General features: G+C 34.6%; 1 protein-coding gene across 1 annotated transcript; it reads right to left on the bottom strand.

The window, feature by feature from the left end:
- Positions 1–1,386: 1,386 nt before the first annotated feature.
- LOC128210825 (low-density lipoprotein receptor-related protein 4-like) lies at positions 1,387–26,125 on the bottom strand. The gene is made up of 22 exons (XM_052915179.1): positions 26,026–26,125; positions 23,623–24,097; positions 22,659–22,911; positions 21,139–21,202; positions 21,025–21,105; positions 16,209–16,313; positions 15,735–15,908; positions 15,198–15,308; positions 14,819–14,972; positions 14,339–14,479; positions 13,700–13,823; positions 12,238–12,394; positions 12,031–12,150; positions 11,246–11,476; positions 9,572–9,758; positions 9,156–9,283; positions 5,359–5,518; positions 5,123–5,235; positions 2,660–2,791; positions 2,260–2,539; positions 1,899–2,076; positions 1,387–1,737 (listed from the first exon to the last, which is right to left on the bottom strand). The coding sequence occupies exons 1-22, from the start codon at positions 26,090–26,092 to the stop codon at positions 1,387–1,389; spliced, it is 3,786 nt and encodes a 1,261-aa protein (XP_052771139.1). The 5' UTR covers positions 26,093–26,125.

A 26,125-nucleotide genomic window follows, 5' to 3' on the forward strand; every position in this document is an offset into this window, starting at 1 on the left:
TTTAGTGGCAATATTGATTTTATGAATGGTACTATTGTTTTATAAATGCGACGATAATTCTAAGCATCTGTTAACTTGTGCACAATGTCTAAGAATGTGTGTTTGCATAGATGCTTTTTACTCTGTTTAGTATATTTTAAACTCTGAACGGTCGCCATAATTAAAGTGAATCTCAGAAACTTGTACGTCTGGTTATCCCTGACATCATAAGACTTATTGTATTTTTCTGAAGGATTCTTCTGGTTCCCGGCCAGGTATTTATGACCCTTGGCCCGGTTTTGCAACATCGCATTGTTGTTGCTTGAAATGAACTTACACTTGTTTTGCATACATTACAAGTGGGATTAGATATGGGAGTTTGATCCTTAGTTTCACCAAGTGACTTTGGTTTAAGTGTTTGTGATTGACTTGACTTGGATATTTTGATTGTTGAATGAAACAGTGTTGGTTAAGGAACATTCATCGGGCGGACAAAATTTTCTTCCAAAAAAGTGTATCTCATAAAATTAATGACTTGATATCTTGGGCAACGTGTGTCTGGCTTATATAGCCTTCTTTATAGAACTATTGCAAGGCATATACGATGCCCATCAAGTTATCAAAAGCAATTTTATGCAACTTATATCGAGTAAGAAACTGTAGATCTTCGTGGCGTGCAAAGTTATTCAATTCTGAACGGATATTCTAGTCACTTAAAAAAATAACACATATCTAAAAACAGATGCTACACCTTTTTTCTTGTTTTATAAAACCATCACGTATGTTTGGGAAATACACATGTGTTTTACAGCATTACTCTTATCCATATGGTCTGAAACTATATCGCCTCTCATATTTGTAAGGATTTTAATTGAAAACAAGTGTCTTAATATTCAAGATAAGATAAAAACAGTGCTAAAATAGGAGCTTATAAAGAATTAGTCAAAAATCAGATTTATGAGAATACAGAATATATTAGAAGACATAGGAAAGAAAAAAATATATTTACTCTTGATTGTCCAATAAAAACACTTCAAAAACGTTCAGAAGTTAATGGTTCTTTCACTAGTGACGTCATGGAAAAAATGAAACATTATGGCCTCAACTAAACCAGAATGATGTTATATAATTATACATACATGTAACTAGTAAACTTTTACACATATAATAAACAAAGCATTGATAAATGAACCTACATATCATGTGTGTGAAACTTAAGCAACAATCGTTATTAAATCGAATCTATAGGTACATTATCTAGAACCGTATTATTTTTCTATAAATAGCATGTGTGTTATAAGCGTCACCTCACTTGTAAACAATGTCTTAGTATATTATGGTTTGCATACATGCTATTAAGTTTGTTTTATAATGCAGAATGTCGACCTAACTTGACTATGAATAGAATCACAGGAATTGTTTTATCTGACTATCCGCGGCTTCACAGGTTTCTTCTGGTTCTCGGCCCGTTATGTATGGGCACTTGCTCGGGTCCTCACTGCTGTCCGAGCCGACAAAGCTATCTCCCGATTTCGTTAGCGAGTTGGCATGCATAGTCCCCGCCGCTGGCAGGTTTGAAAGGTACGGCAGGGCGCTAACCTCCGCGGTGCTCGGCAATGTGTGAAAGTGGGTTTCAGGCAGCGTTTGCGTGTGATCCATCCTGCTGGCCTCATACGGAGGGATTTGGGTGATGTCGGCAGGTATCACATCGTACATGCTGTCTCTTTGGGGGAAGTGAAGGTAGTCGTCATTGTGTATCTGCAGTAGAAACAGACAATCATATTTTGATATGGATACGAAAAGGTAATTATTTAATATACGCAATGCTGACCAACTTTAACTAAACTGAAAAGAAGATAATTACCCTTCGTAAAATGCGATACATTTAGCATTATTGAAAATATTTACAAAATTCGCACCACACTATATTCCTGGTTTGTTTCTTCGCTAATGTCCGAAGCAGATTGTGAAGGTTCGTACTGATGTCTCTTCAACCCGCGAATGTTGACGCTGTCACCTTCAAAGACGGCGGTGTTATCAAATCCCTCAGTGTCATTCAGGTAACGGGTACGGTCATCAGCTCTCTTTCTTTTCCGCCTGAAGTGCCAGACCGACGTATGCTCATCATTATAAGGCTTAAAGATACAAAAAACTAATACATGACACACTTGTATTAACTCTCTTTTTGAAATCTGGCTTAATGGTCAACAAAACATATTCTATTGATTAAACCTAAACTGCATCTAAAAGGTCAATTATTTGTATAATGAGATTTTGTACACAAAGCAGATGGCACAGACGATGACGATGGCGACGATGAGCACAAGAGCACCTCCAGCACCAACGCCAATATACGGAAGCATGGTAGCGCCCTTGAAAACGTCAGTCGGCGATTCCTGCCAGCTTGTACTAAACCGTGAAAGTGAACTAGTTGTTGTCCTTGCTGTAGAAGCAGTACGTGTTGTTAACTTTGATTGGACAGTTGTTGTGCTTTTCGTTGCTGTAATCTTGTTTGTTGTAGACGTTATTGGTGTGGTAGTTTCTGTAGTTGTAATTGAAACTGTAATGACAAAGTTAAACTTTACATCGCAATTCATTTTCAAAACAGGAAGTGCATACACTTTCGTTATAACTTATTAAATTTCAGAATATACTAAATGTTATCATTTTAAGATCTTACCATCCGAGCATGTCTTCCCATCTGATAATAAGGACACACCATTTGCGCATGCGCACGTATATCCATCAAATTTGGGAAGACAAAATGTGCTGCAATTAGCCCTGCCGTTGTTCGGGCTGCAGTTACTGGACACTTGAGACAAACGTAGACAGATTAATATAATTGTACATGCAATTAAGACAAACATCATGTGTTCATTGAAAAATTGGGGATTGTAAGAAGAGGAACGGTTATTACTTTTTTTTATCCTAGGCGTATCAACGGTAAAGCTTAAAAAAGTAGTAATCTGTGTTATATTCGTCGTTATATTGTGCAATAGATATGATAATAAATCTGAAATATTATTGATAACAAAAGGTTGGAACGAGTGACTTTGTCTACTTGTTCAATGTTGATTTCGTCAGGTGGACTACCAAATAATGACCTTATGTCTGTTAATTTGTTTAACTGCAATTCTTAACGATAAGGCTACACAAATATTTTGGCTGGAAATATAGGTTAAAGGTATTATATTATAAAAATGCCAATTGCCCGGATGTGGCTCAGGATCCACTTTCTTAATTAAAGAATGAAAATGCTACTTAAGGATTTTATTTGCCATGTTTAAGTTATACAACTTATTAATAGTTGTTTGACTTAGAATTCAGTGCAATACTTACAATCAAAAAGAAAAGAAAATACATGAACATTTCAGAGAATAATATGTTGTCTGCTAGATTAAAATTTTGCTAAGGGCGGGCTAAAAGAAATGGATTATTTGGATAATTAACGATGCTAAGCTTCAAAATGAGTGCAATATCCTAGGAGAAACATTTTGTATTGCTTTAATCAATTGGAGTTGAACGGAATTTTAAGGACACGTAAGGTTTTCATACATGTAAAACAAATAAAGCATGTGTTAAACTATGGCTGGAAATTGTTTGGTTTTACATACTAACAATAAGAGCGTTTGGTAAGTGCACTTGCGAAAGGTTTTTTGCGAAATGTTTCATCAACGGAAAACCACATTGATAGATTTTCGATCTTTACATAATGCGCTAAAGGTATCTGATACACGAGCATTTACATATTGGATGCATTTGTTGAGAAAGTGACATGACAAATGCACTGTAGGAAATGAGCAAGGAAATATAAATTTGCATTGTTTAAAGTTTCAATGAATTCTTTCGAAGATTGCATTATGAACATTAAACAAGAGAAAAAATCATCTACTGTCAATGTTTTAATCCATTTCTTCAAGTATTTTTTTGTTAAATGTCTGGTTAAAATTAACACTATCAAACAATGAACAGGGTAAGAAAATTCTGACTTAAAGTGCACACGAGTTAAAATTGTTCCAGGGTGCCCAACTCTACATAACTATCTATCTATATTCCAATTTGCAATCAATTCCCTTCAGTATATATTTAGTTAGGGCAAGGACAAATTGTAAACTATAAAATTAATAAGATGAGATAACACTGAACTAAAGTGCTCCATAGTTCTAATTATTGCAAGGTACACACCTTCACATTGCTATCTATCTGTGTTCCATGTTTCAATCAATTACTTCAGTAAGTGACTGTACAAAGTTTCATTATAAAAATTAGCAAGAGGAATTAACTTTGCAATAAAGTGCCACAAAATTATAATTCTTGCAGTGTGAATAACTTCACATGGATTTCTATCTATGTACTGTTGCTTCTAGCAGTTTTTTTTATGTAAGTTCCAAAACAAAGTTTGCATTATCAAAACAAATTAAAAGACTTAATAACTTTGTTAGTATTTATCCTACTTTGTTAGTAATTGTCCTATATTCATCATTCTTGCAGGGTTTATATGGAAGCAAGGATTATAAACGAGAGCTTAGTTGAAGAAAAAGGGGGTAAAATTGATTTACATCATTTTCAAGTATTTTTGAAGTGAGTGTCTTGACAAAGTTTGCATTATAAAAAATGAACAAGGGAACAACTCTGCAATAAAGTGACCTTGAATTATATTTTATACAAGATGCACAACTTTCGATCAATATATTTTTTATATCCATCCATCCAGCCATCCATCCATCCAATATAATAATTGCCGGGTGCACAACCTCGAATTGCTATATACAAGATATAGTCTTGACTACTTATGTGAAAACTACAGAAACAAGCTCAGTAGCAAAATGTTTAAACATAAACCCGGTTTAATGACACTGGGTAAACGCCAAAGACATAGAACACATGTACCTTAGCTTTAATTATGTATCAAAGGAACCCATTGGAAACTGTTTCAAACTTTAAATTATCTGCTGTAGTGGACAAATGAAGGGTATTGAAAAAGTTTCCATTTAATATTTACTTGGCGTAAGGGAAAAACGAACAGTCTAATATTTCCAGACATTACCTTTCTTGCATACAGATAAAGGAAAAACCTTAAATCACAATAGACCGGCGTTGGGAAAAAGGTAAAATAATTGAAACTGTTCCCATCTTTAAATACCTGGTACAGACAAAGTTGAGCTGTACACGGCGATGGCATCCAATCTGCCAAGTTCGGCGTTCTCAGCAAACTTTACCACCTCCTTAGTGTGGATATCTAGTCGTGTAATGTACCTGCAAAGGTCAATGTACATCAGGTTAAAGTCATCGAGAAATCACAAGGAAGACACATTCCCTTTTACATGTATTATTGTATATACTGTTTTCTAAAAGCACCGGACTAAAACATCTACATACACTTTATTCCAAGCGGAGTAAAACAGGAAGTCGTCCAACAGCTTTATATCCATGAGGTGCGCCCCCGGATCCTCATGAAACATGGAACACAAACCATTGAACGTGCAGGCGTATATCCGGTTTGAACTAGCATGCCCGTCCGTTACAAAGACGGTGTTGACTGTGAGAGATGATCGCCAAATAAACAAGCATAAACTCAGAGAATTATTAAGTGAAACAGGGAAAGTTTTTTTTCTGCGATTTTGACACCAATTAGTTGGAAGGGGTTTATTCTATAATATTTATGTTTAATTGAATCTACTCTTTGTTTATATGACCAGCAGCGGATCATAAATGAAACAGAGGTTGCGAAACACTACATGAAATTGTACGTTAAGTTACTAAAAGTTGCAGTTGGACTAAAAAGTCGTTTTACCCAAACTCATGCCTGCGTCGAAAATCACACATTTCCCATGTGTCCTGGTTATTGACTTCATAAGATGTGTTGCATTTAAAATAAGACCGCCTGTCATCAATGTTTATACTTGTTGTCTCATTAATTTCTACATAAAAAAACAATTATGTTTTGAAAGGTTGTAGGTTGAATAATGTTTACACTGTATATTTGTATCTACATATGGTCGTGTTTGATCTAATATAGTCATATAAGATATAAAATACACATAAAGTTCACATTTGTTTGTAGGTCTTGTATTTGCCATGTTTAATTGATATCTGTTCTTTATATTAAATTCTTAGCTAAAATAATATTTTATTGTGACACTTCGCTGAGTTATATGAATTGTCACTAATATAATTCGTGTTACAATAATTTGTGTGTTTTTGTCCTAACTATCAACAGTAAAGCCATCTACGGTTATATTTATTGTCATTGGTGTACTAAATGTATTTAATGTGTTTTATAATTGTTGTAATTTACTTCAATTCCAATATAAATGCCCAAATGACTCTACATTCGAGTAGCATACTATAATGTGCATAGACTCCAATAACGAGGTTAAATTTATACAGATTTGTTGTGGGTTTTATTCTCATAAGAAATTTACAATGAAAACAACGCACGGTTGTTTGTATTATTGATTTGTATTTATTTTATGCCATATTTTGTTCCAATCTAACTGGTCATTTTCAATTTCCATGTCTTTGTTCCCTTTTGCTTCAGTCAGTTTTGAGTAAAAATTGTTTGTACTGTTTCAACCTTTACTTTTTTTGGTTTGTTTTTCTTAAGGGTTATGCCGCCTTAGATTAATTGCATCTTTATTTGTTGTGGCACTGAACGAATAGGAGTTTGATATTTTATATAATAAAATATCATTTATATTATGAATATACCTCTGTTGATTGTAGTTATAAAAATGTTTTTTAAGCTGTGATGTAGACCCCTTATATTTTTGGTTATGCCTTTTGTTCTTTTGCTATTGAAACTGATGTTTCATGCGCCTAGTTCTTGTTTACGAATAAAAACTGAGAGTAATTATTTTTCGTTATTATCAACAAAATGGCGGAGGCGTAGTTTACTTCGGGAGAAGTCTTGCTTTTATACGGCCAATGAAATTGACACGAATATTGATTGGTAGATAATAAGCATTCGGCGTTTTCATTATGTCAATAACGTAAACTTGTAAACTTGTTGAATATATCTAGCTATTATTTGTTATACAGGAAAATACAACTATGTGACAAGTAGTGTAATATATATATAAAAGGAGACAAGTTCAAAAGCGGATAAAATGATTCATAAATTAGTAATTATCTGGGAATTATTTCTCCCCTTTTAACTTGTTTACAATTATATTTTGAACACTTCTTGTCAAATCGTTGAATTTGAAGCATGATACTATTTGTATAACTAGTTGTTGATAGTCATTTTCGAAGGTGATTATGAGTCAGTGCATTTGATACCGATAGTTCATTAGTATTAACAAAGGCATGGCATTCCGAGAGATTTGTTTTGTGACCAACATTACTGAAACATGTGGGTTATCATTAAGCGCACTTCTCCGTAAATAGCCAGTCCATTCAGGGGGGTGGGGTGGAGGTCTGGGCATGCGTTCTTCTCACCTTTACAAACAACGTTAAGGCCACACCAAATTGAAGTTTCGTTTCCGCTTCTAGTATTTTGAAAATGTAAAAAAATAAAGATATAAATTGTGCGCCCGCTCCTATACTTTAATCGCCAACCAGACTTTTTGTGTTAATCATTTTTTGAAAGGCTGAAAAATAATCAAATATTATTTTTCTACGCTAGTTTAAGTGTTTTTGTAAAGGGGAGTGAACGATGCGTGGTGTTTAATACTGTATATCGATTGGTTTAGCATTGGCTTCAACAAAATTAATCAAAATGGCGCCTTCCGGTTTAAACAACGTCTACCGAATTTCGGAAATGTAATCTTATTTTTGAAAATAAATGTGTTTTGACTATGCTTAAAAGTCATTATTCATCGTCTAATGCCCTAAAGGATCATTATTGAATCAAAAAATTGCAATAAAACATATATATCTGATACTGGTATCTTTAATATTGCGTTATTAATGAATATTTTTGGATGGAAATCGGAAAGATGAATAGTGACTCAATTACTTGATTCAAGTCATAATACAAGTGACCAGAATTTTACCTTTTTGGCGTCAATGCTTTAGAAGACAACTTTACATAACAGGGAAAAAGTTCATTGTTTGGTCCTAATTGATATATCAAAGTCTTTTTTTCACCAAATTTTGACAAAACAACACTTTCGAACAAATATCTTTTCACTAATAGCAATATAAACACCGGTCCAGATAGACAAAAAATAGGTTAGGCGAACCTTAGTTTGATACCTTAATTTCTTTTTTTTCTTTTTGCAGTAAAAGTACTCCGAACATGCCCTTGTAATTTTCATTTATATAAGCACATGCCATTGAATTTCATTCTGTGATAATCAAAACGAAATTAGGTGAAGAAATTTAATTGTATAAGGAGTCTGATATTTGATAATTCCACTGCAACACTTCATTTTTAAAAATCCGAAATCAATCCTAATGAAAGTCTAAATACAGTTGCAATTGATGTTAAAGTGATTCAGATAGATATATATATATATAAGTTGTTTCTCCCTTTTTCGTAAAAGCAGCGTTATTTTTTATAATGAATAATCGTTATACTTATTATATGTTTTAATTATATTAGAAATAAAGTTGATCCCATATAATGTGTGTACTAAAACAGATGAATAAATAGTATGTATTCGGACATTTTCCCATTGCCCATTCAAGGTTCAGTTCAAGGTTGCATTTAAATGGGTTTAAGGGCAATTATATTGAACCATCTTTCTTATTTATATTGATTATAAAAGAAAATAATATCGTTTTCGCTCGCTCCAGTTTTAAGAAAACTAACAAAATTGAATTTTTATTTTTTTTCACGCTCGCTCGCTCCAATTTATTTGGCAAATATCCGAGGAACAAAACATTAATTTGGGGTTGCCTGACTACTCCATTCACAGACGAGTGTTAGAGATAATAAAATGCCAGCTTTTACGATAACACTTAAGCAAGCAGCTGTTATTAAAGAATATAACTATGACGCCTCAGTAATACTAAAACGGACGTTTATCCGTGAATAAATGTCTACGTCACCATTTCGTTCATAATAATAAGGATTCTTGGTCTATATTTAAACAGTTAATCTGCCCCGGAGTCACTTTGTCCCTGGGTCACATTGTCCGTAAGTTACTTTGCCCCTGGGTAAAGTCAAAGTTTGTCAAAATAACGGGTTAATATACCTTCAATAGTATGGTTGTGCTTATATACCAGACCTTTTCTGCTGATTGCAACGCCGTTTGGCCACACAATCTTGTCGTATACAATGGCCATATCCGACCCGTCCATGTTAGCTCGCATCAGGACAGCAGGTGTCGTCCCGTGGTCAGTCCAGAACATTATACTGCCACAACATTACAAATTCAAACCATCGGCATACACCTTATACAATTTATGAAATACATTAATGTTATGTCCAATGTCATAATGTAAAAGGCTGCTCGAAATTCTCGGAAACTACTTTTATAAAGAGGTATACATCTGCTGCTTTAAAAAAAAAGAGGTAAACACATGCATAGTAACTTTCTTTCCAAAGACGAACTGTCGATCTTAACCGTTTTTTCCATACGAGTGTTTTATTTAAAAACAAGTTTCATTAAACGGTTAAGGTAGATCAATAATAATTGTATACCCCTGTTCAGGGTCCAGCGCTATGGCCCGTGGTTTTTGTCCATACTCGACAATTTTCTTGTGTACTCCATCTGGCGTTACAACGGCTATCCCCGAAAACCCAAGGTCGTCTGTCCTAACAGCTGTGTAAAAGATGTTCCCTGTGCTGTAGTCAATCGCCATTCTGTCGGGACGTGCGTTATACATTCCTGAAACATGTGATATATTGCAATTCACTGAAATTAGGAAGTATTGTTTATGCTTGTATTTTTGTAAAGCTTGTAAATGATAGAAGCTTTCGCCTCATCAAATTGCAACACATAAAAACCAAATAAAGTGCAACCTCTATTGTTTGCCAATCGACTTCACAAACGTATTAAAACCAATTGCTGCCGTCAGCGATTTGGCTAATTCTTGTACGTAGCACGTAGTTCTAACTACTGAAAAGGTGGACTCATTACCACGCGTCCATACATGTTAGACGTGCTTAACTTCAACTGGTCGATCGTAGTTTTACGCTCGCAAGAACTCGACTCAACTCAACTCATTTTTAAAGGTAAACAAAGGCGACCGGCCCAAAACATACAGTATCAATATAATTTTGTAGCTGCAATGCATGCAATATATAAAACAGTTTTAACATTAATATTACAAATACTTATAAATTGACATATTCAACAAATGATAATTATATACAGATCGTTTATTCCTATTATTACATAGTATCTTTGTTGAAAGGATCTATTAAAGAGGATACATCATAACTATTGTTTTCCACATGTATACCAGTTAAAATATATAGTCTTCGATTAATATTGAATTTATAACATTTCAAAAATGTATGCTATTTACAAAAAAATGAAACGTATCTTGTGACATATATGAATGTCTTCAGAGTTCAATAGTTAATATTTGAGCATATAAATTTCGCAAAATCTTTCCTGCTATTTCCAAATGTAGGTTTCATTATATAATCAATAATATTTGGTAATATTCGTAATCGTCAAATATTAAGGAATAATCATCATCTTTTTGCCAGTTTTAGACAAAACAATCAATGATTCTTTGTTTTAAAGCATACATCCTAAAATAATAAGTAATCCTATAATTAGTAATTAACAATGATTTGACATTGCAATCGCACTTGTTTAAGAGGTGATTTAATTACAAACAATAATAGTGTACCCTCAGAAATAGAGTTTAAGAACTTAAACCCTTTTTCCAAATAACGTGTGTAGTAAAGCATAGGCATACACTTACTTTTCAATATTCGGACTTTTATTCAGTTCAAAGCTGTATGTTAAAATTAAGATTGAACTCAATCAACAACGGATGGCAGATAACATTTGAAATTTAAGTCAAATCACATTTGACGTTAAAATAACGACTTAAACTCAGCTAATATTGAATGTGAACAATATCACTTTCTGAAAGTTAACGTTGGATGGTGTTTTAAAAACTTTAACTCAGTTCAAGTTGGATGCTTACATCAGACACTTGAGCAGTTACCAGATGATATTAAACTGGACTGTAATTTACCGACATTGACCAAAACCTCATAAACGGTTCCAGATATGACTTTTCAAGAGCCAGAACAGCATGTTTTGCATGAATTTCATGCATGTTTGGAATATATTTGCTCGATTACTATATATTTTAATCTACAACTGGACTGTTGGTGTTAAAAGTAGCTTACCGACATCGACCAAAACTTCATAATCGGTACCATCGAGGTTGGCTTGTTGCAAGAGATAGTCGCCTGTATCTCCCCAGATGACCTTTCGGGTAAAATGGTTGTACTCTAGTCCGTCAGTGTTCTGTATCATATCAGAGTCGAATCCTCGGACCTCGCTATTCAACAGCGATACCTGGTATATTTTGTTGTGTGTCCAATCCACAACGAGTATGAAGTCGTTCATAAGAGGCTCTTAAATGGAATGAGAAAATAGCAAATTATAATTAAGATGTCACCCAAAACTAATTGCATGTTCAAGTTTACTTTTTATTGAGTGTTAAGTCATCCACTTATATGTATAATGTTACACGTTCTGAGCGCCAAGCCGGTATCGAGGGCACATGTAAAGTGTGTTAACTTGTTGACACAGTCTTGTCCTAGTTTAATATGTAAACATACAACGGTAATGATTTTTTTTTAAAAAGTAGATACTGACAAGGAAAACATAATACTACACGAACAGATACATTTACACGGGGAACGTTGATGTCGTGTTGCAACTGTTACTTGAACGGGTACAAGAACAAGTTAAATAGTACAAGGAAAATTTTAGGAACAATCCCACTAATCAAACGCATGTATCCCAATAGTTACAAGAAGTGTATCGCAACCTCTCAAACAATAAGAAAGTTCAATTGTATGTTCAGAACTAAGTGCTGACGTTTAAAAAGGTTGACATTTGGTCAATATTTTGTTGGAAACAGTACATATCCTCAGTTAAATTGACATCTAAAACTAAATCTTACCCGAGGAGCATGTTTCTTTGTTTGCCTCCAGGGTAAAGCCGTATTCACACTGACAAACGCGATTCCTCCCGATCGGAATGCATATGTGTTCACAATCACCGTTTGCTACATCGCATGGTCCTGTAAAAGAAAGACAAAAAGGTAAAACTCGAAGATTTCGATAGGAAATACGTGTTTGTTTAAATATGAGATAGCGATATTTGTTACCATAAAGTTCAATCTCCGTCGTGATATCCAGTATAGCAATGTCAGTAACATTGATTAGAGTCGAAAGTGTTCCTTCCATCGACACGTCGAGCAAGTCTATAACGTCAATTTCCCGCTCATTTGTGTAGAAATTTGTATCAACCATGAACAGGTAATTCTGAAATATGAGTGCGCATCATGTATATATCTAAATCCGTCTTTTCGCCAGTGTGACCATCTATCAGCCATCCGGCCACCAATAAACCCAGATCTGCCTTCAAACTTATCTGTATAGATTTAAAGAGACTTTAAAAAGTTGTACATTGTAACATATTAAGGTTGTTTTTAACAATCTATTTTCATTTTCACATATATTCATTAAATTTAGCTATGTTTTCCCAAATACTATATTTAGCATGTGTTTGTCAGGATTTGTTAGAATGTTCTAGGGTTTTCTGTTTATTAAATGTTTAGAAAGTTTATGATAAGCAAGAGGCATGCATAAAATTTTTATGACAAGTTTACAGTTTTATTATACACTAAGCATATACAGTATGTGAAAAGAGGAAAAAACATGTAATACAAATAAAATTTGTAATATAGAGCAAAATTGGATTCAACAAAAGAGAAAAAATGAGGGTTTCGACAGCCTATGGTAATTTAGCAAGCATTTTTTATAGTTCTCAATACCCGTTTTAGAAGAACTAACGCTGCGAATTAAAAGTGAAATGTATTAAAATTGCGCTCAAAGAAGCCTCTATAACATCCGTTCCGAAATATCACATCGATTTCTCACAGACGGTGCTGTAAACATTGACAAAATGGAGTTTCCGGCAAACAGCGTTAACATGTCTCTACAAAAGTTTCACCAGTACTAAACCTTTTCTTGGATGTAATAGAATTATTCTGTGAAGGTAACATTTCAACTTCTGATAAATGTTCTGAATGTGTTGTTGAAATCAATTAGTGCTTATATTGTGTATTTATTTCTTCATGTGATTTAAATGTTGGATACAAAAATACCAGGACCAGTTAAAATAAGTTGTTAACATTTGGACAATATTTTGTTTTCAGTTCAAGGTAACCATTTTTTCACATAATGTACTTGATATTACGTTCGTTAAACATGTAATAAATAGATACTGTTATTATTAAAGTGTATTGATGCTTCCTCTTTCTCTGTTGCGTTTTGAGGTCGTAACAATATGTTAAATAGAGTTCTAAACGATACCATTAAAACTACCTGCATAAGCCAAGAACTCAAAATATTTAGCAGAAACGCTGTTTAGTACCACAGAGCAAGAGCCCAAGAGTCATTAACGAGAGACACAAAACAGACAGACAACACATGCATCAAAACACTTCATGATTCCTTGGAACGGTCAGTGCAGCATAAGTTCACCTAATTGCGATAACAGAAGCTAAGTGTTCGCTCTTTAAAACAAGACAGAAACAACAGATGCAGAAACAAGAATGTGCTTACCTTATACGTTTGTATTCGCGACGGCGAAGGAGTAGAGAACCTGATACTGCGTGTTGACAGGACTTTATGATCGGTCCCGTCCAGCCGAACGGTTTCTATTAAGTCGTCATTGATAAAATATACCCTGTGAGCAAATGATATACAATGTAATATGGATCTTTTTGTCAGATGTATGTATCATTCCTTTATATATGACAAAGACATTCTTGCAAATTCTCCTCCCACACTGATTTCTTAGTTTCGATGAATCTTACGCGTGCTACTAAGGTAAAAAAATTATTGCTATAGTCGCAAATTTGTGTTCACATTTGCTGGAATAAAATGTTTTGATATGCAATCATAAAAAGGCTTTATTAAACTGTTCTATTTCAATGTTGACAGATTAAATGTTTAATTCACCGCATATGTAGCTTTAAGTCAATAACTTGCTGTGTTTAGGTTCACCCAATTTTTATGATAAAGTAACCATAGCGTTTCTTTTTTTTGTTTTTAAGGCAATCCAGGTCCACCTAAAGTCAGTGGATGCAGACAGTGGACGATGACCACGTGCACACGGTATTCCCGACCTTACACTGTAATACTGGCCAATTGATTTGAGATAAAATTCTAAAACATTACAAAAATAAATTAAAAGCTTACAAGTTTGTATTGAGATCAACTGTAAGATCCATTGGTGACGTAAGATTGTTACTGTCGACTAAAACTTGTATATCGGTGCCGTCAAGCTGCGACTTGAAGATTTGGCTGTCATGGCCTCCGCCAGCTATCCACAACAAGGCGCTTGCGAGGGAAAGGTGGAATTACATATTATCAAAGGGCGAAAAAAAGAGGAAAACCTTTGCAACGCTTAAATAATAATGGTTGATAGAAAATGTTTGAACCGAATGGAATATAATGTATTAATGAAGGTTTGACAAGTATTTAGGTACGTTTGTAAGCGTCAACAAAAGTTTCAATCAATACAAGACTGTCATTGTCGAAAGAATGTTCATTGCGGACTGTTGATCGATGTCTTTCTGTGAGACTTCAACACTATATCTTTCGAGTCGCTCAAGGTAGACGTAGATTAAATATTGAAAATGGCAATAAGATGTAACTTAGGAAAATAGGAATGTATACCTTTCAAGCCCAACAATGGTTATTGAGTTCACATTGTCAAGATTTTCGACCAGTTTATATGAAGTGCTTTCTGTTTGTGAGAAGACCCAAATCTGCCCATATAACTTTCCTTGGCACCAATATACGTTCCCGTCTCTCCAATCGACAGCAAGACCTGATGCAGGTTTAAGAAATATTTATTTAGAGATGGAACCTGGTAGAATTATTACATTAATTATTCCTATTTTATGGCAATAACAAGCTGTAAACACGTACGAACACAAAAAGCTACAGCTAGTTTTAATTGAAAACAATTACTGTTGAGTATTACTTTAAGCAGTGTTCACAATCAGTTCACTTAGACGATTACATAATCGAATAAAGAGACCACCCTTCAAACCTGTGATTGTGTCTGTGGCAGTAAAAAGCGTCCGTATAATACTCATGTCGTCAACGTCAATTGCCTTTACACTGTTCTTGTCTGCGTAAATTACTTTACGGCCATGTGAATCTGCAAGAACGTTTTTGTTAAATGTATTTACATATTGTTGAATGCACAGTGATATAGATTTCCTCTAACGGGCTTGTGTTAAGGAAAGTTTTATGCTGTTCTTCTATGTTTCTTGTTTGTGATTTTATGTTCTATGTCTTTGGCGTTTACCCAGTGCCACATAACCGGGTTTATGTTTAAACTGTTTGCTACTGAGCTTGTTTCTGTAGCTTTTTTGCATAAATATTGTTTCCCATTTGCCTGTTAAATTATGCCATTATTTATGATAACTTTATGTTTAAAACCCTTTGCCAAGTTTTAATGTTCATCAACAGTGTTGATTTAACTAACTTAAGGGAATCTCTTATAGTTTAAAAATTAAAACCTCTTTTCTTAGAATATGAATTATAAGTCAACATATTGTTGAAAATAAGACTTTTTACCAACCAACAACGACATAAGAGATGGCTGTTCCAACGTCGTATTTACACGTCTTGTTGGTCCCTAGGTAGCGATCTTGGTCGCCGGTACCTCTTATATCATTGATGCCTCTTATATCCGCCACACAAATGGCCGTCGTGGTTGACCATACGAGCGCTCTGTGAAAGGGGCCCGTGTCTTCTGTAATAAAATATATATTATATATGTACTTCTGATCATTAACCCAACCTTGCTGTGTTGTAAGTGATTATAACTCACAAAACGGTTACTTGCCTTTGCCGTACAGTTAACTGTTTTATAACCAACTAACGTTTTAGCAGAAATCAAGCGATTTTCGTACGTGGTGACAGAGATAATCTCAGCTAATGAAGGGACTTCAACACTTAGGAGGTTGTATCATTTTTTCTTTCAACTCAAATTAAATATACCAAGAATGTTTATGGTGAATCAATCAAATGAGTGCACGGTAAAAAACCATACCGACACAGATGCTATCTTGAAGCATGAAGCCCTCTCGACATAGACAGACGTGCCCAGCTGTGCCGCTCACACAGATATCACTGCAAGGATTACTCGCGCAGTAGTCTGTAACGAAATGATCAGAACAAGGCGTTATAGGTAAGGTTTAAGGTGACCCATCGTTATGAAAAACTTTGTTTTAACGTATGTGTTTATACCAGCTAATGCAAATGCAAAACAAAATCGCAATATGCTAACAAAGTACATGCTTAATTGGTGTCTGGGTGTTGTTTTCTTTTCAATGACGTATTACCACAGTAGAAGTTATATATAATTACTGATTTTGTCAAGACCGATTCGTCTTCTACCTAAAACACACACACAACAAAATACCTCCAGATGTGAAACATGTTTTGCTAACATTTTATTGATGGATGAGCTGTGACACATATCGCCACAATGTAAAATGTTCTGAATGTGACATATCGCCACAATGTAAATGTTCTGAATGTGACATCTCGCCACATTTTAAATGTTCTGAATGTGACATCTCGCCACATTGTAAATGTTCTGAATGTGACATCTCGCCACATTGTAAATGTTCTGAATGTGACATCTTGCCACATTGTAAATGTTCTGAACGTGACATCTCGCCATATTGTGAATGTGCTGACATCTCGCCACATTGTAAATGTTCTAAATGTGACATCTCGCCACAGTGTGAATGTTCTGAATGTGACATCTTGCCACATTCTGAATGGTCTGAATGTGACATCTTGCCACATTGTAAATATTCTGAATGTGACATCTCGCCACATTGTAAATGTTCTGAATGTGACATCTCGCCACAGTGTGAATGTTCTGAATGTGACATCTTGCCACATGCTGAATGTGACAACTTGCCACATTGTAAATGTTCTGAATGTGACATCTTGCCACATTGTAAATGTTCTGAATGTGACATCTTGCCACATTGTAAATGTTCTGAATGTGACATCTTGCCACATTGTAAATGTTCAGAATGTGACATCTCGCCACAATGTAAATATATGAATGTGACATCTCGCCACATTGTGCATGTTCTGAATATGACATCTCGCCACAGTGTGAATGTTCTGAATGTGACATCTCGCCACAGTGTGAATAAGCTGGCATCTCGCCACATTGTAAATGTTCTGAATGTGACATCTTGCCACATTGTGAATGTTCTGAATGTGACATGTCGCCACATTGTAAATGTGCTGAATTTGATATCTCGCCACATTGTAAATGTGCTACATGTGAAATGTCGCCACAATGTAAATGTGCTGAATTTGACATCTCGCCACATTGTAAATGTTCTGAATGTGACATCTCGCCACATTGTAAATGTTCTGAATGTGACATCTCGCCACATAGTAAATGTGCTGAATTTAACACCTCGCATCATAGTGAATGTTCTGAATGTGACATCTCGCCACAATGTAATGTGCTAAATGTGACATCTCGCCACAGTGTGAATGTGCTGAATGTGACATCTTTCCATATTGTAAATGTTCTGAATGTGACATCTCGCCACATAATGAATGTTCTGAATGTGACATCTCGCCACATTGTAATTGTTCTGTTTTAATCATTATGAATGGACTTGCATCTTTTGAAAGCAGACAACCATATAAGCCGATGTTTCAGTAAATTTTGAACCCGTTGAATATTGACCCCATTTTTCAACTGATCAATTTTATTCATTAAAAATTGACCTCGACCGTTGCGTGAAAAGTTGACCCCTGGTTCAAAAGTGATCAAGAGAGGTATTAAGTCATACTTCATTTAATTTGTTTATTGTATTTGTTGGTTATTAATACCAAGCATTTCGATTGGCTATATCAATCTTAAACCGATTAAGACATATGTTAAATAACACCTAAACTGTAATCGGGTCATTTGTCGACGTTGAAAAGTGACCCTAATAGTCGTATGCACGATATGTTTTACCATGCGATCAACATTTCAATCGATTAACATTCTTTGGGTTCCGTTTCGAATAGAAGTAGAAGCGGTTTTTTTTCAGTTTTAGGCAGTAGTTCAATAGAAAAAAGGCACTTTAAAACATTACTCTTTGTAAAACTGAATTATCAATAAAGTCCCATCTCCTGAAACATTGTGGCTGTGTATTCTATTATCTTCATTAAGAGTTAGATTAACCGACTAAAAATGACATCACTCGTACACACATCATTCGTACAGACATAAATACATGAACATGATACATAAGTAAACGATTTATAAACTTAACATGAAGCGAGGCAGGAAGTATTTAAGAAACGAGCTTTTTAGACTAAATATTCACATGATTTAATTCTGCAGATAATATTTTCGGAACACATACACACTGTCAGGCGTAAACGTATTTTGTATATATTGAAATCATTGGAAGTCATATGTCGTGAATTCGTGGTCGAATAGTAGCGCGCTAGAACTCGAAAGTAACTCGCTTAAATTGTTGGTTCCATCCACCACTCAAATAATTGGGCGCAAACCAAGGTCACATTGGTAGTATTCGTTTGAAATAAACTAGTGGTGTGTATGAAATAGGGACACATTATGTGACATTATGTTAGTCGCCACATCATCTGTTGCTACATTCTTTGTCATCTAAAACATTTGTTTTCTCATCTTGTACACCGTGGTAAGTTTTAGTTTGATAAATTTATGTTGCGGTGTTATGTAATGTTCTGTTAAGGAATGCGATACATAAGCACAGTGGCTTGATGACAGAGCTCATATTAGTCCATCTATCCATAACAAATAAGTTCAGCAAGCCAAAATGACATTTTACGCATACGTGAACATGTAAATCATCAATACAATGTATTGCTATACACATAAAATCATATTACAGTATAGGTTACTTTTAATTTTTTGTCAAATCTCATTTTAAGCTTATGGCAGACACTATATTGATGCTATACATGTTTAAGTATGTGATCTATTTTTGGCGGTATTTATCTTACTTTTTGGTAAGGTGTGGGTAGGATTAGAGTTGTGCCGATGACGATTATAGGCAACGTTCTACTACATTATAATCGACAATTGTTTGGAAAGGCATCCGTCGGCGACAATCGATATTGAAATTTGAACAATCGATTATAGAAAAAGGGACCTGACCACTACATACTTTTTTACTGGTTAATGCTAGTTAATGTTGAAATATTCTTGTAAAACATATAGAATATTCAACTGCTTGTTGTACTTGTTATTGACTGATTATGAAAAAGAAATTGACATCTTTCATTGTGTTTATTTTACACATGTATACAATACTAAATGTAAGACAAAAATTATAGCCTGTGGTCTTATGTTCTGTAATAATAACTTGTAAACACTAAAAGATAGTCGCGTTCTGAATAAATAATGTAATTTATACAAAGAATGTACAAACAATATTGTAAGGGAACATAGGTGCTTAAAACTTGTGCATGCACTGTTCAGTATATGCATGCCTTAATATGATGACTAAAGATAATTAAATAATGATTAAATCGACTAATAATCGATCATTGGTCGGTTTCATAAACCGATTATTGATAGTTTTTTTTTCTGTCCGATTCCCAACACTAGGTAGGATACCTTAATTTATTTATACGCACCATTTTTATGCGCTATCGTTCACTTAATTCAGTGAAGGGGATAAAAAGATAATGGGACTAGTAAGTCAGCCCGTTATATAGGTTGTAAACTTGAAATCATCTTCCTGTTTGCCCAATATATAGATTGTGCGCTGTAAATGTCCAATCAAAGTAATCATCGTAGTGCAGTCATACGAAACAACATACGTATACACTTGAGCATTCAACTGTGGTACATTAATGATACAGTATATACTTCCTCAAATACTTAATTTTATATGGGAAAACTGATACGGAATATAATCATTACGAATCTCAAACAACATATGCAATATATTTAAGATTTAAGAATTCATGATTAAAATCTTAGCCTGTTCAAATCTGAGTTAAGTAGTCGCTTGCGTACGCATTACCTAGAATCTGATTTTAATCAATGGGAAATAGTTAATAAATACGGCATTACGACTTCCGGCATAACCAACAGAGTAAAAACTGCATTACGACTTCCGACATAACCAACATAGTAAATACGGCATTACGACTTCCGACATAGCCAACATATTTGTTTGGATTTGATAACGTTCAAACCATAGTTTGGCGAGATGTCACATTCAGCACAGCCATACGTATTTCGAACCATTGATTGAGGGTTTCTTGTCTATGTCTTCTCTACTACGAACAACGCTACGGTCAACACCGTTTGTGCATGTTACGAAGATAGAGGAAACTGTTCATGATAGCATTTAGTATTTTGATATTAATGCGAAAAGCCACAGAAACAAGCCCTGTAGCAAAAAGTTTCAACATAAAACCGGTTTAATGGCACTGGGTTAGCGCCACAGACATATAACATAAAATTACAAAAAAAAAACGTGTCTCAAAGTTATGATGAAGGCGTTTTTGACTGTGGCGGTTTCGCAGTTACAGTTACTATCAACGTCGTTCTTTCATTAAAATAATAAAGTCACACCATTATCTATAGCAGCGATATATATATGACTGAACAATGTTGAAGGTATGTTTTACCTGCGGAAATACGGAAACCCTGACGACAAAAAAGTTGTTCTTTGCATTTGAGGAAGACAGTTAAAGCATTATTTATAACATATTTGACTCAATAGTGATCAATCCACATTTCGGACGCCATTACCAACGACTTTGCTTGCATTTTATGACGGTTGTCAGAACTGTTCCAACCGTTATATTCAAATAATAGGTGTTTGACTTACCTGTGATCAAAGGCTGTTTTTCCTGCGACACCACTGACAACGCTATGACTTCTAGACTAACGCCAAGGTATGGCAGGTAAAAATTGGGATGATTAATGTCCTAATCACCCGTTGTTTTGTTCATAATTATTACCTGGTTCTTCCCATCTGAGATAAATGCCGTGACAAATATAGTGTCCTGAAATCAAAACAACAATCTGTCGTATTGTTTTGTTTTGTTGAACATGGCATTGTTGTATCTGCTTTGATAAATAAATAATATGTAAATATTTCGGACTTAATACATCTAAATAACAACAATGGAAAACAAGGCTATGAGCCTAAAATGAACCTAAACAAGAGACACCGCCCTACAATGTTGCAACCATTAACTACCCAGGTCAAAACAAACAATATATAAGTAAGACCATGAAGTGGGATACGGCGTTAAAGATAACATACATTACACAACTAAGACCTTGAAGTATGACACTGAGCTACGGTATAACACTCATAACACAGCTAAGACCTTGAAGTATGACACGGAGCTACGGTATAACACTCATAACACAGCTAAGACCTTGAAGTATGACACTGAGCTACGGTATAACACTCATAACACAGCTAAGACCTTGAAGTATGACACTGAGCTACGGTATAACACTCATAACACAGCTAAGACCTTGAAGTATGACACTGAGCTACGGTATAACACTCATAACACAGCTAAGACCTTGAAGTATGACACTGAGCTACGGTATAACACTCATAACACACCTAATACCTTGAAGTATGACACTAAGCTACGGTATAACACTCATGACACAGCTAAGACCTTGAAGTATGACACGGAGCTACGGTATAACACTCATAACACAGCTAAGACCTTGAAGTATGACACGGAGCTACGGTATAACACTCATAACACAGCTAAGACCTTGAAGTATGACACGGAGCTACGGTATAACACTCATTACACACCTAAGACCTTGAAGTATGACACAGAGATACGGTATAACACTCATTACACACCTAAGACTTTGAAGTATGACACTGAGCTAAGGTATAACACTCATTACATAGCTAAGACCTTGAAGTTTGACACAGAGATACGGTATAACAATCATTACACAACTAAGACCGTGTATTGGACACAGCACTACAAGAAAACGATCATTTATTAACTAAGACTGTAAAGTTTGATACGACAACAAGACATAATAAAAAATGCAACATAGACCGTGAAATGTGTCAAAGTAAACTTTACATTTAAGTGTTTTTGTGCTCTTTGTCTTTGGCATTTACCCTGTGCCATTAAACGGGGTTTATGTTTAAACTTTTGGCTAATGAGCTTGTTTCTGTAGTTGTTTACATAAGCATCGGTCTTTCGACTTTGCGGCAATACACTAATTCAAGATTTGTCTCTATAGATTACATTTCATTATATAAGGTAAAGTCTAAGTCAAACCATTCAACGCGATTTAAGGGTTCGAGGAACATTTTTAAAGCGGAAAAACCATACGATTCATAAGCAAGGTTTTTTTTGCAAAGTACGTTGCTGAATACGTTTACGTTAAGCAAGCATCCAACATTTAAATAAAATGCCCAAACTATGCACGTATGTTAAATTAGCGAAAGAGTAATTTAATTAGTACCCGAAAAAGTGCAATATCGTAGAAATATGAACCAGATAATCTCCTGACAGTTTTTCTGCCTGAGCCGGTGAAGCTTGTCATCTCAACTGTATCCCGGCTCGCGTCCGTCCAATATAGTTTAGAGTTAGCAACGTCGACGTCGATTGCCGTTGGATACAGGATTCCGGTAGAGACGATAACTTTACGGTCAGTTCCGGTCAGTGTTGATCGCTCAATTTTAGGAGTTGATCCTGCATCGCTCCAGAACAAATAGCTGGAAAAGGTAAACATTACATAATGCTTCTAATAGAAGATTCGTATTGATAATGTACATACTAATGAGGTTAAATAGTCTTCTTTAGACTGATGTAAGTCAAAGCAAGAATGGTTCGTTAAAACATTCAGTATGGCTTCATCGTACCAAATAATGAAAAAAATAAAAATTGCCTCTCATATGACAAGAAATATTTGATATGTTTATTACATACTGTTAATCGTGTAATCCTTTTTTTCTGCATACTTCACTAAGTAGTAAAATAAGAAATTGTAACATAATTTGTAAATATATAAATGTTAGCAATGGGCCGGTTTTGTAGATATGTTTATAGATGTATCTATATATCATTGGCATTGTTATAATAATGCACCGCTTCGGTGATTTTGCGATGGATTGTAGAAGATAAAGAAAATAAAAACACATCTTAAATCAAACTAATTCAACTATTCTGTTCAAGATAACATGCTTTTCGACAGACAGAATGACAGATTTGATTGTTTTGACACAAATGTGTGAGATTATCATAACTCGTGTAGAATTGTAATGTTTTGGACTGTATTGGTGTCTATTGTTACCCTCTTTTGGCTTTAATAAATTATCTTTGTGCCTTAAAATAATATCGTTCCAGGTTCATGGGCTTGTCCTTACAGCTTCAGATGCAATTTGTACGAATTATGAAAAATTACTAAATTGTGAAAAAATACTCACTTGTGAATTGGGTCTACAGCGATTCCTAAAGGATACTCAAGGTCAGAATAGAATAATATTTTGAACATTTCATCATTGTCAAGCGACTGTACAGCAATCCAGCGATACATGGGATCGGTCCAGTATAAGTTGTTGGAAATCCAGTCAACAGCCAACTTTACAAATCCCCTTGAATTACCGGCATGAAGTTGGTTCCAAGAAAAATTACCAGGCACCTGATCAGCCGTAAAGTTACTCATCATGTAAATGGCAGCCGTATATCGGTCAGAAACATACAGCTTCTTCCTGTTGACGTCGACGTCAAGACTCAAGATTGAATGACTCATGGACGAAGGAAAGCCGATTTCGTATCCAAGTGAGACATTTGTTCTATCATGGAAAGTTTGGAAGGATGCTATGGCAACGTGTTTGTTGCCTGTGGTGGAAGGACCTTCCATTACTGTGCTGATCGCTAGATGGCCCGAACTTTGACCATCTGAAACAGTTTGATCAATGTATATGCTATTCAAAATATACTCGATATCAGTTTCCTTGATAGTTTTATAGTCCGAATAATTAAATTTCAAACCCTACTACACCGATGGCTTCCTTTAAAGAACAACTTAGAAATCTTTGACAGGCTTGCATTTTGACAAAAGGGTGAGCCGGAATTCATAAAGCATGCTACGTCATCTCAAGTCATTTTCATAATATCAGTGTTTCACCGGTCTTATGATGAAAAACTTGGGCTTTTCTGAAATTCATTTCTATTACCTTTAGAATAAAATGTTTTATAAAAATATAATCATTATACACTTGTTGTAAAAATAAAATACACCTTTCTTTAAATTTGACTATGAACGTTTGAAAAATTCGACTTTAGTTAATTAATGACCGAAATATTTTATGACTTCTAAATAAAACAAGACATTAATTACAAATTTACATCATCTAACAAAATGGTATGACCGCGATGTGTGTGAAATCGTAATGGATGTATCTTTTGATTGTTTTTATCTATTTTCTTTGTTTGAATCGGGCAGTATTAACATCGTTAATAACTGATTATATCTTCATAGTATACCTACACTTTAGTAAGAGAGCAAAACATATTATGTTTATACATTTGTTTAGCTGGTTATGTTCTGGGTATTAACTTTCAAGTTAAAAATATATAATGCGGAAGTTTTATTCTAATAGTATTGCGTTTATATGTCGAACATTTGCTCAAAACACCGTGACCGACGAGAATGCTCCGAGCGATTTAAAGGTCGACCATGCAGACAAAATACTCAGAGCACGGTGAATCTCAATGAAGCGTTTTATTGTTTTTGTTTTGTCAACATCATTGTTGAGTTTTAAATTCCGGGTAACATTAACGTTTTAGAGACTGCCTGGTTGTTCCGATGAGTCTGTGCCATTTATTAGCTGAACTTAATTTGCATTGTACTGTCAATACCTTATAGACAACAATAGCTGTGTTTACTAACTCTTCTTATAGTGCCAACAAAAACTTACTAAGGAATAATCAACTATTAAAAAACGTATACAAGTAATTCTGCTTTTTCGAAAATGTTATAAATACTAGATAATAGCTTTTTTATTTACACGCACGTTTTGACCAATATATTCAATTAAACACATTGAACAGTAGTCGTTCTATGTTAAAATATATAATACAAGCACGGACCTTCTTTATTAGTATTTATTTTTTAAACAGGAAGTTTTTACGCTTCTTTTCTTCATTTTTTTCCAACTGAATAACTAGATAGGAAGAGGAATTGTTATGCAATGAAGTGTTTCTTAAAACTTAATAAAGATCCATTATTCTATTATTTAATAATAATTTCATTAAATATTTAATCGTTATTGTGTGTACTAACCCGGGTAATTTTAAGCATATTTTTAAAGTATTACATAAAAAACATGAATTATTTTAAACTGCCTATTCCGAAAGGCGAAAATACTAGCTGATTATAGATCACGTACCCGTCAAATTGGCCAACACTCTGAAAGCCAAATCAAACCAAGCACATTCAGAAAGAATTCGCTTTTTCAAATAATAAAACAACAGGACTGACCTTCGTTAATATACTACCTTTTTGGCTAATCTGAGTGTGTCTCTTGACACTGGATAAGTAAATCAACAAGCATATGACTGCTTATACAATGAAGTATATATTGATAAAAAAACATATGCTTTCGTTTCAATGACGATATTTTACCCTTGGGTGCGACTTTTGGCAATTTTACACTACGGTCAAATATCAACATGTGCATATCAACGCAAATGCCAACAGGGGTAAACTTACCTCGGGGACAAATTACCCAGAAGGTGGTACAAATTTACCCACGTAGATATTTTATGTAATTTGCCCTGTGGATTTTTATGAAAGCTACGAGTTGATTATCAATTTCACTTACCTGCCGTGTTTGTCCAACATACTGATAGCACAATAAGACCAAACAAATTAAAAAGCAATCGATCCATATTTTCGGGTTTAAAACATAAGCACGGACCTTC

The sequence above is a fragment of the Mya arenaria genome, chromosome 12, assembly GCF_026914265.1.
Source record: "Mya arenaria isolate MELC-2E11 chromosome 12, ASM2691426v1".
NCBI classification, from domain to species: domain Eukaryota; kingdom Metazoa; phylum Mollusca; class Bivalvia; order Myida; family Myidae; genus Mya; species Mya arenaria.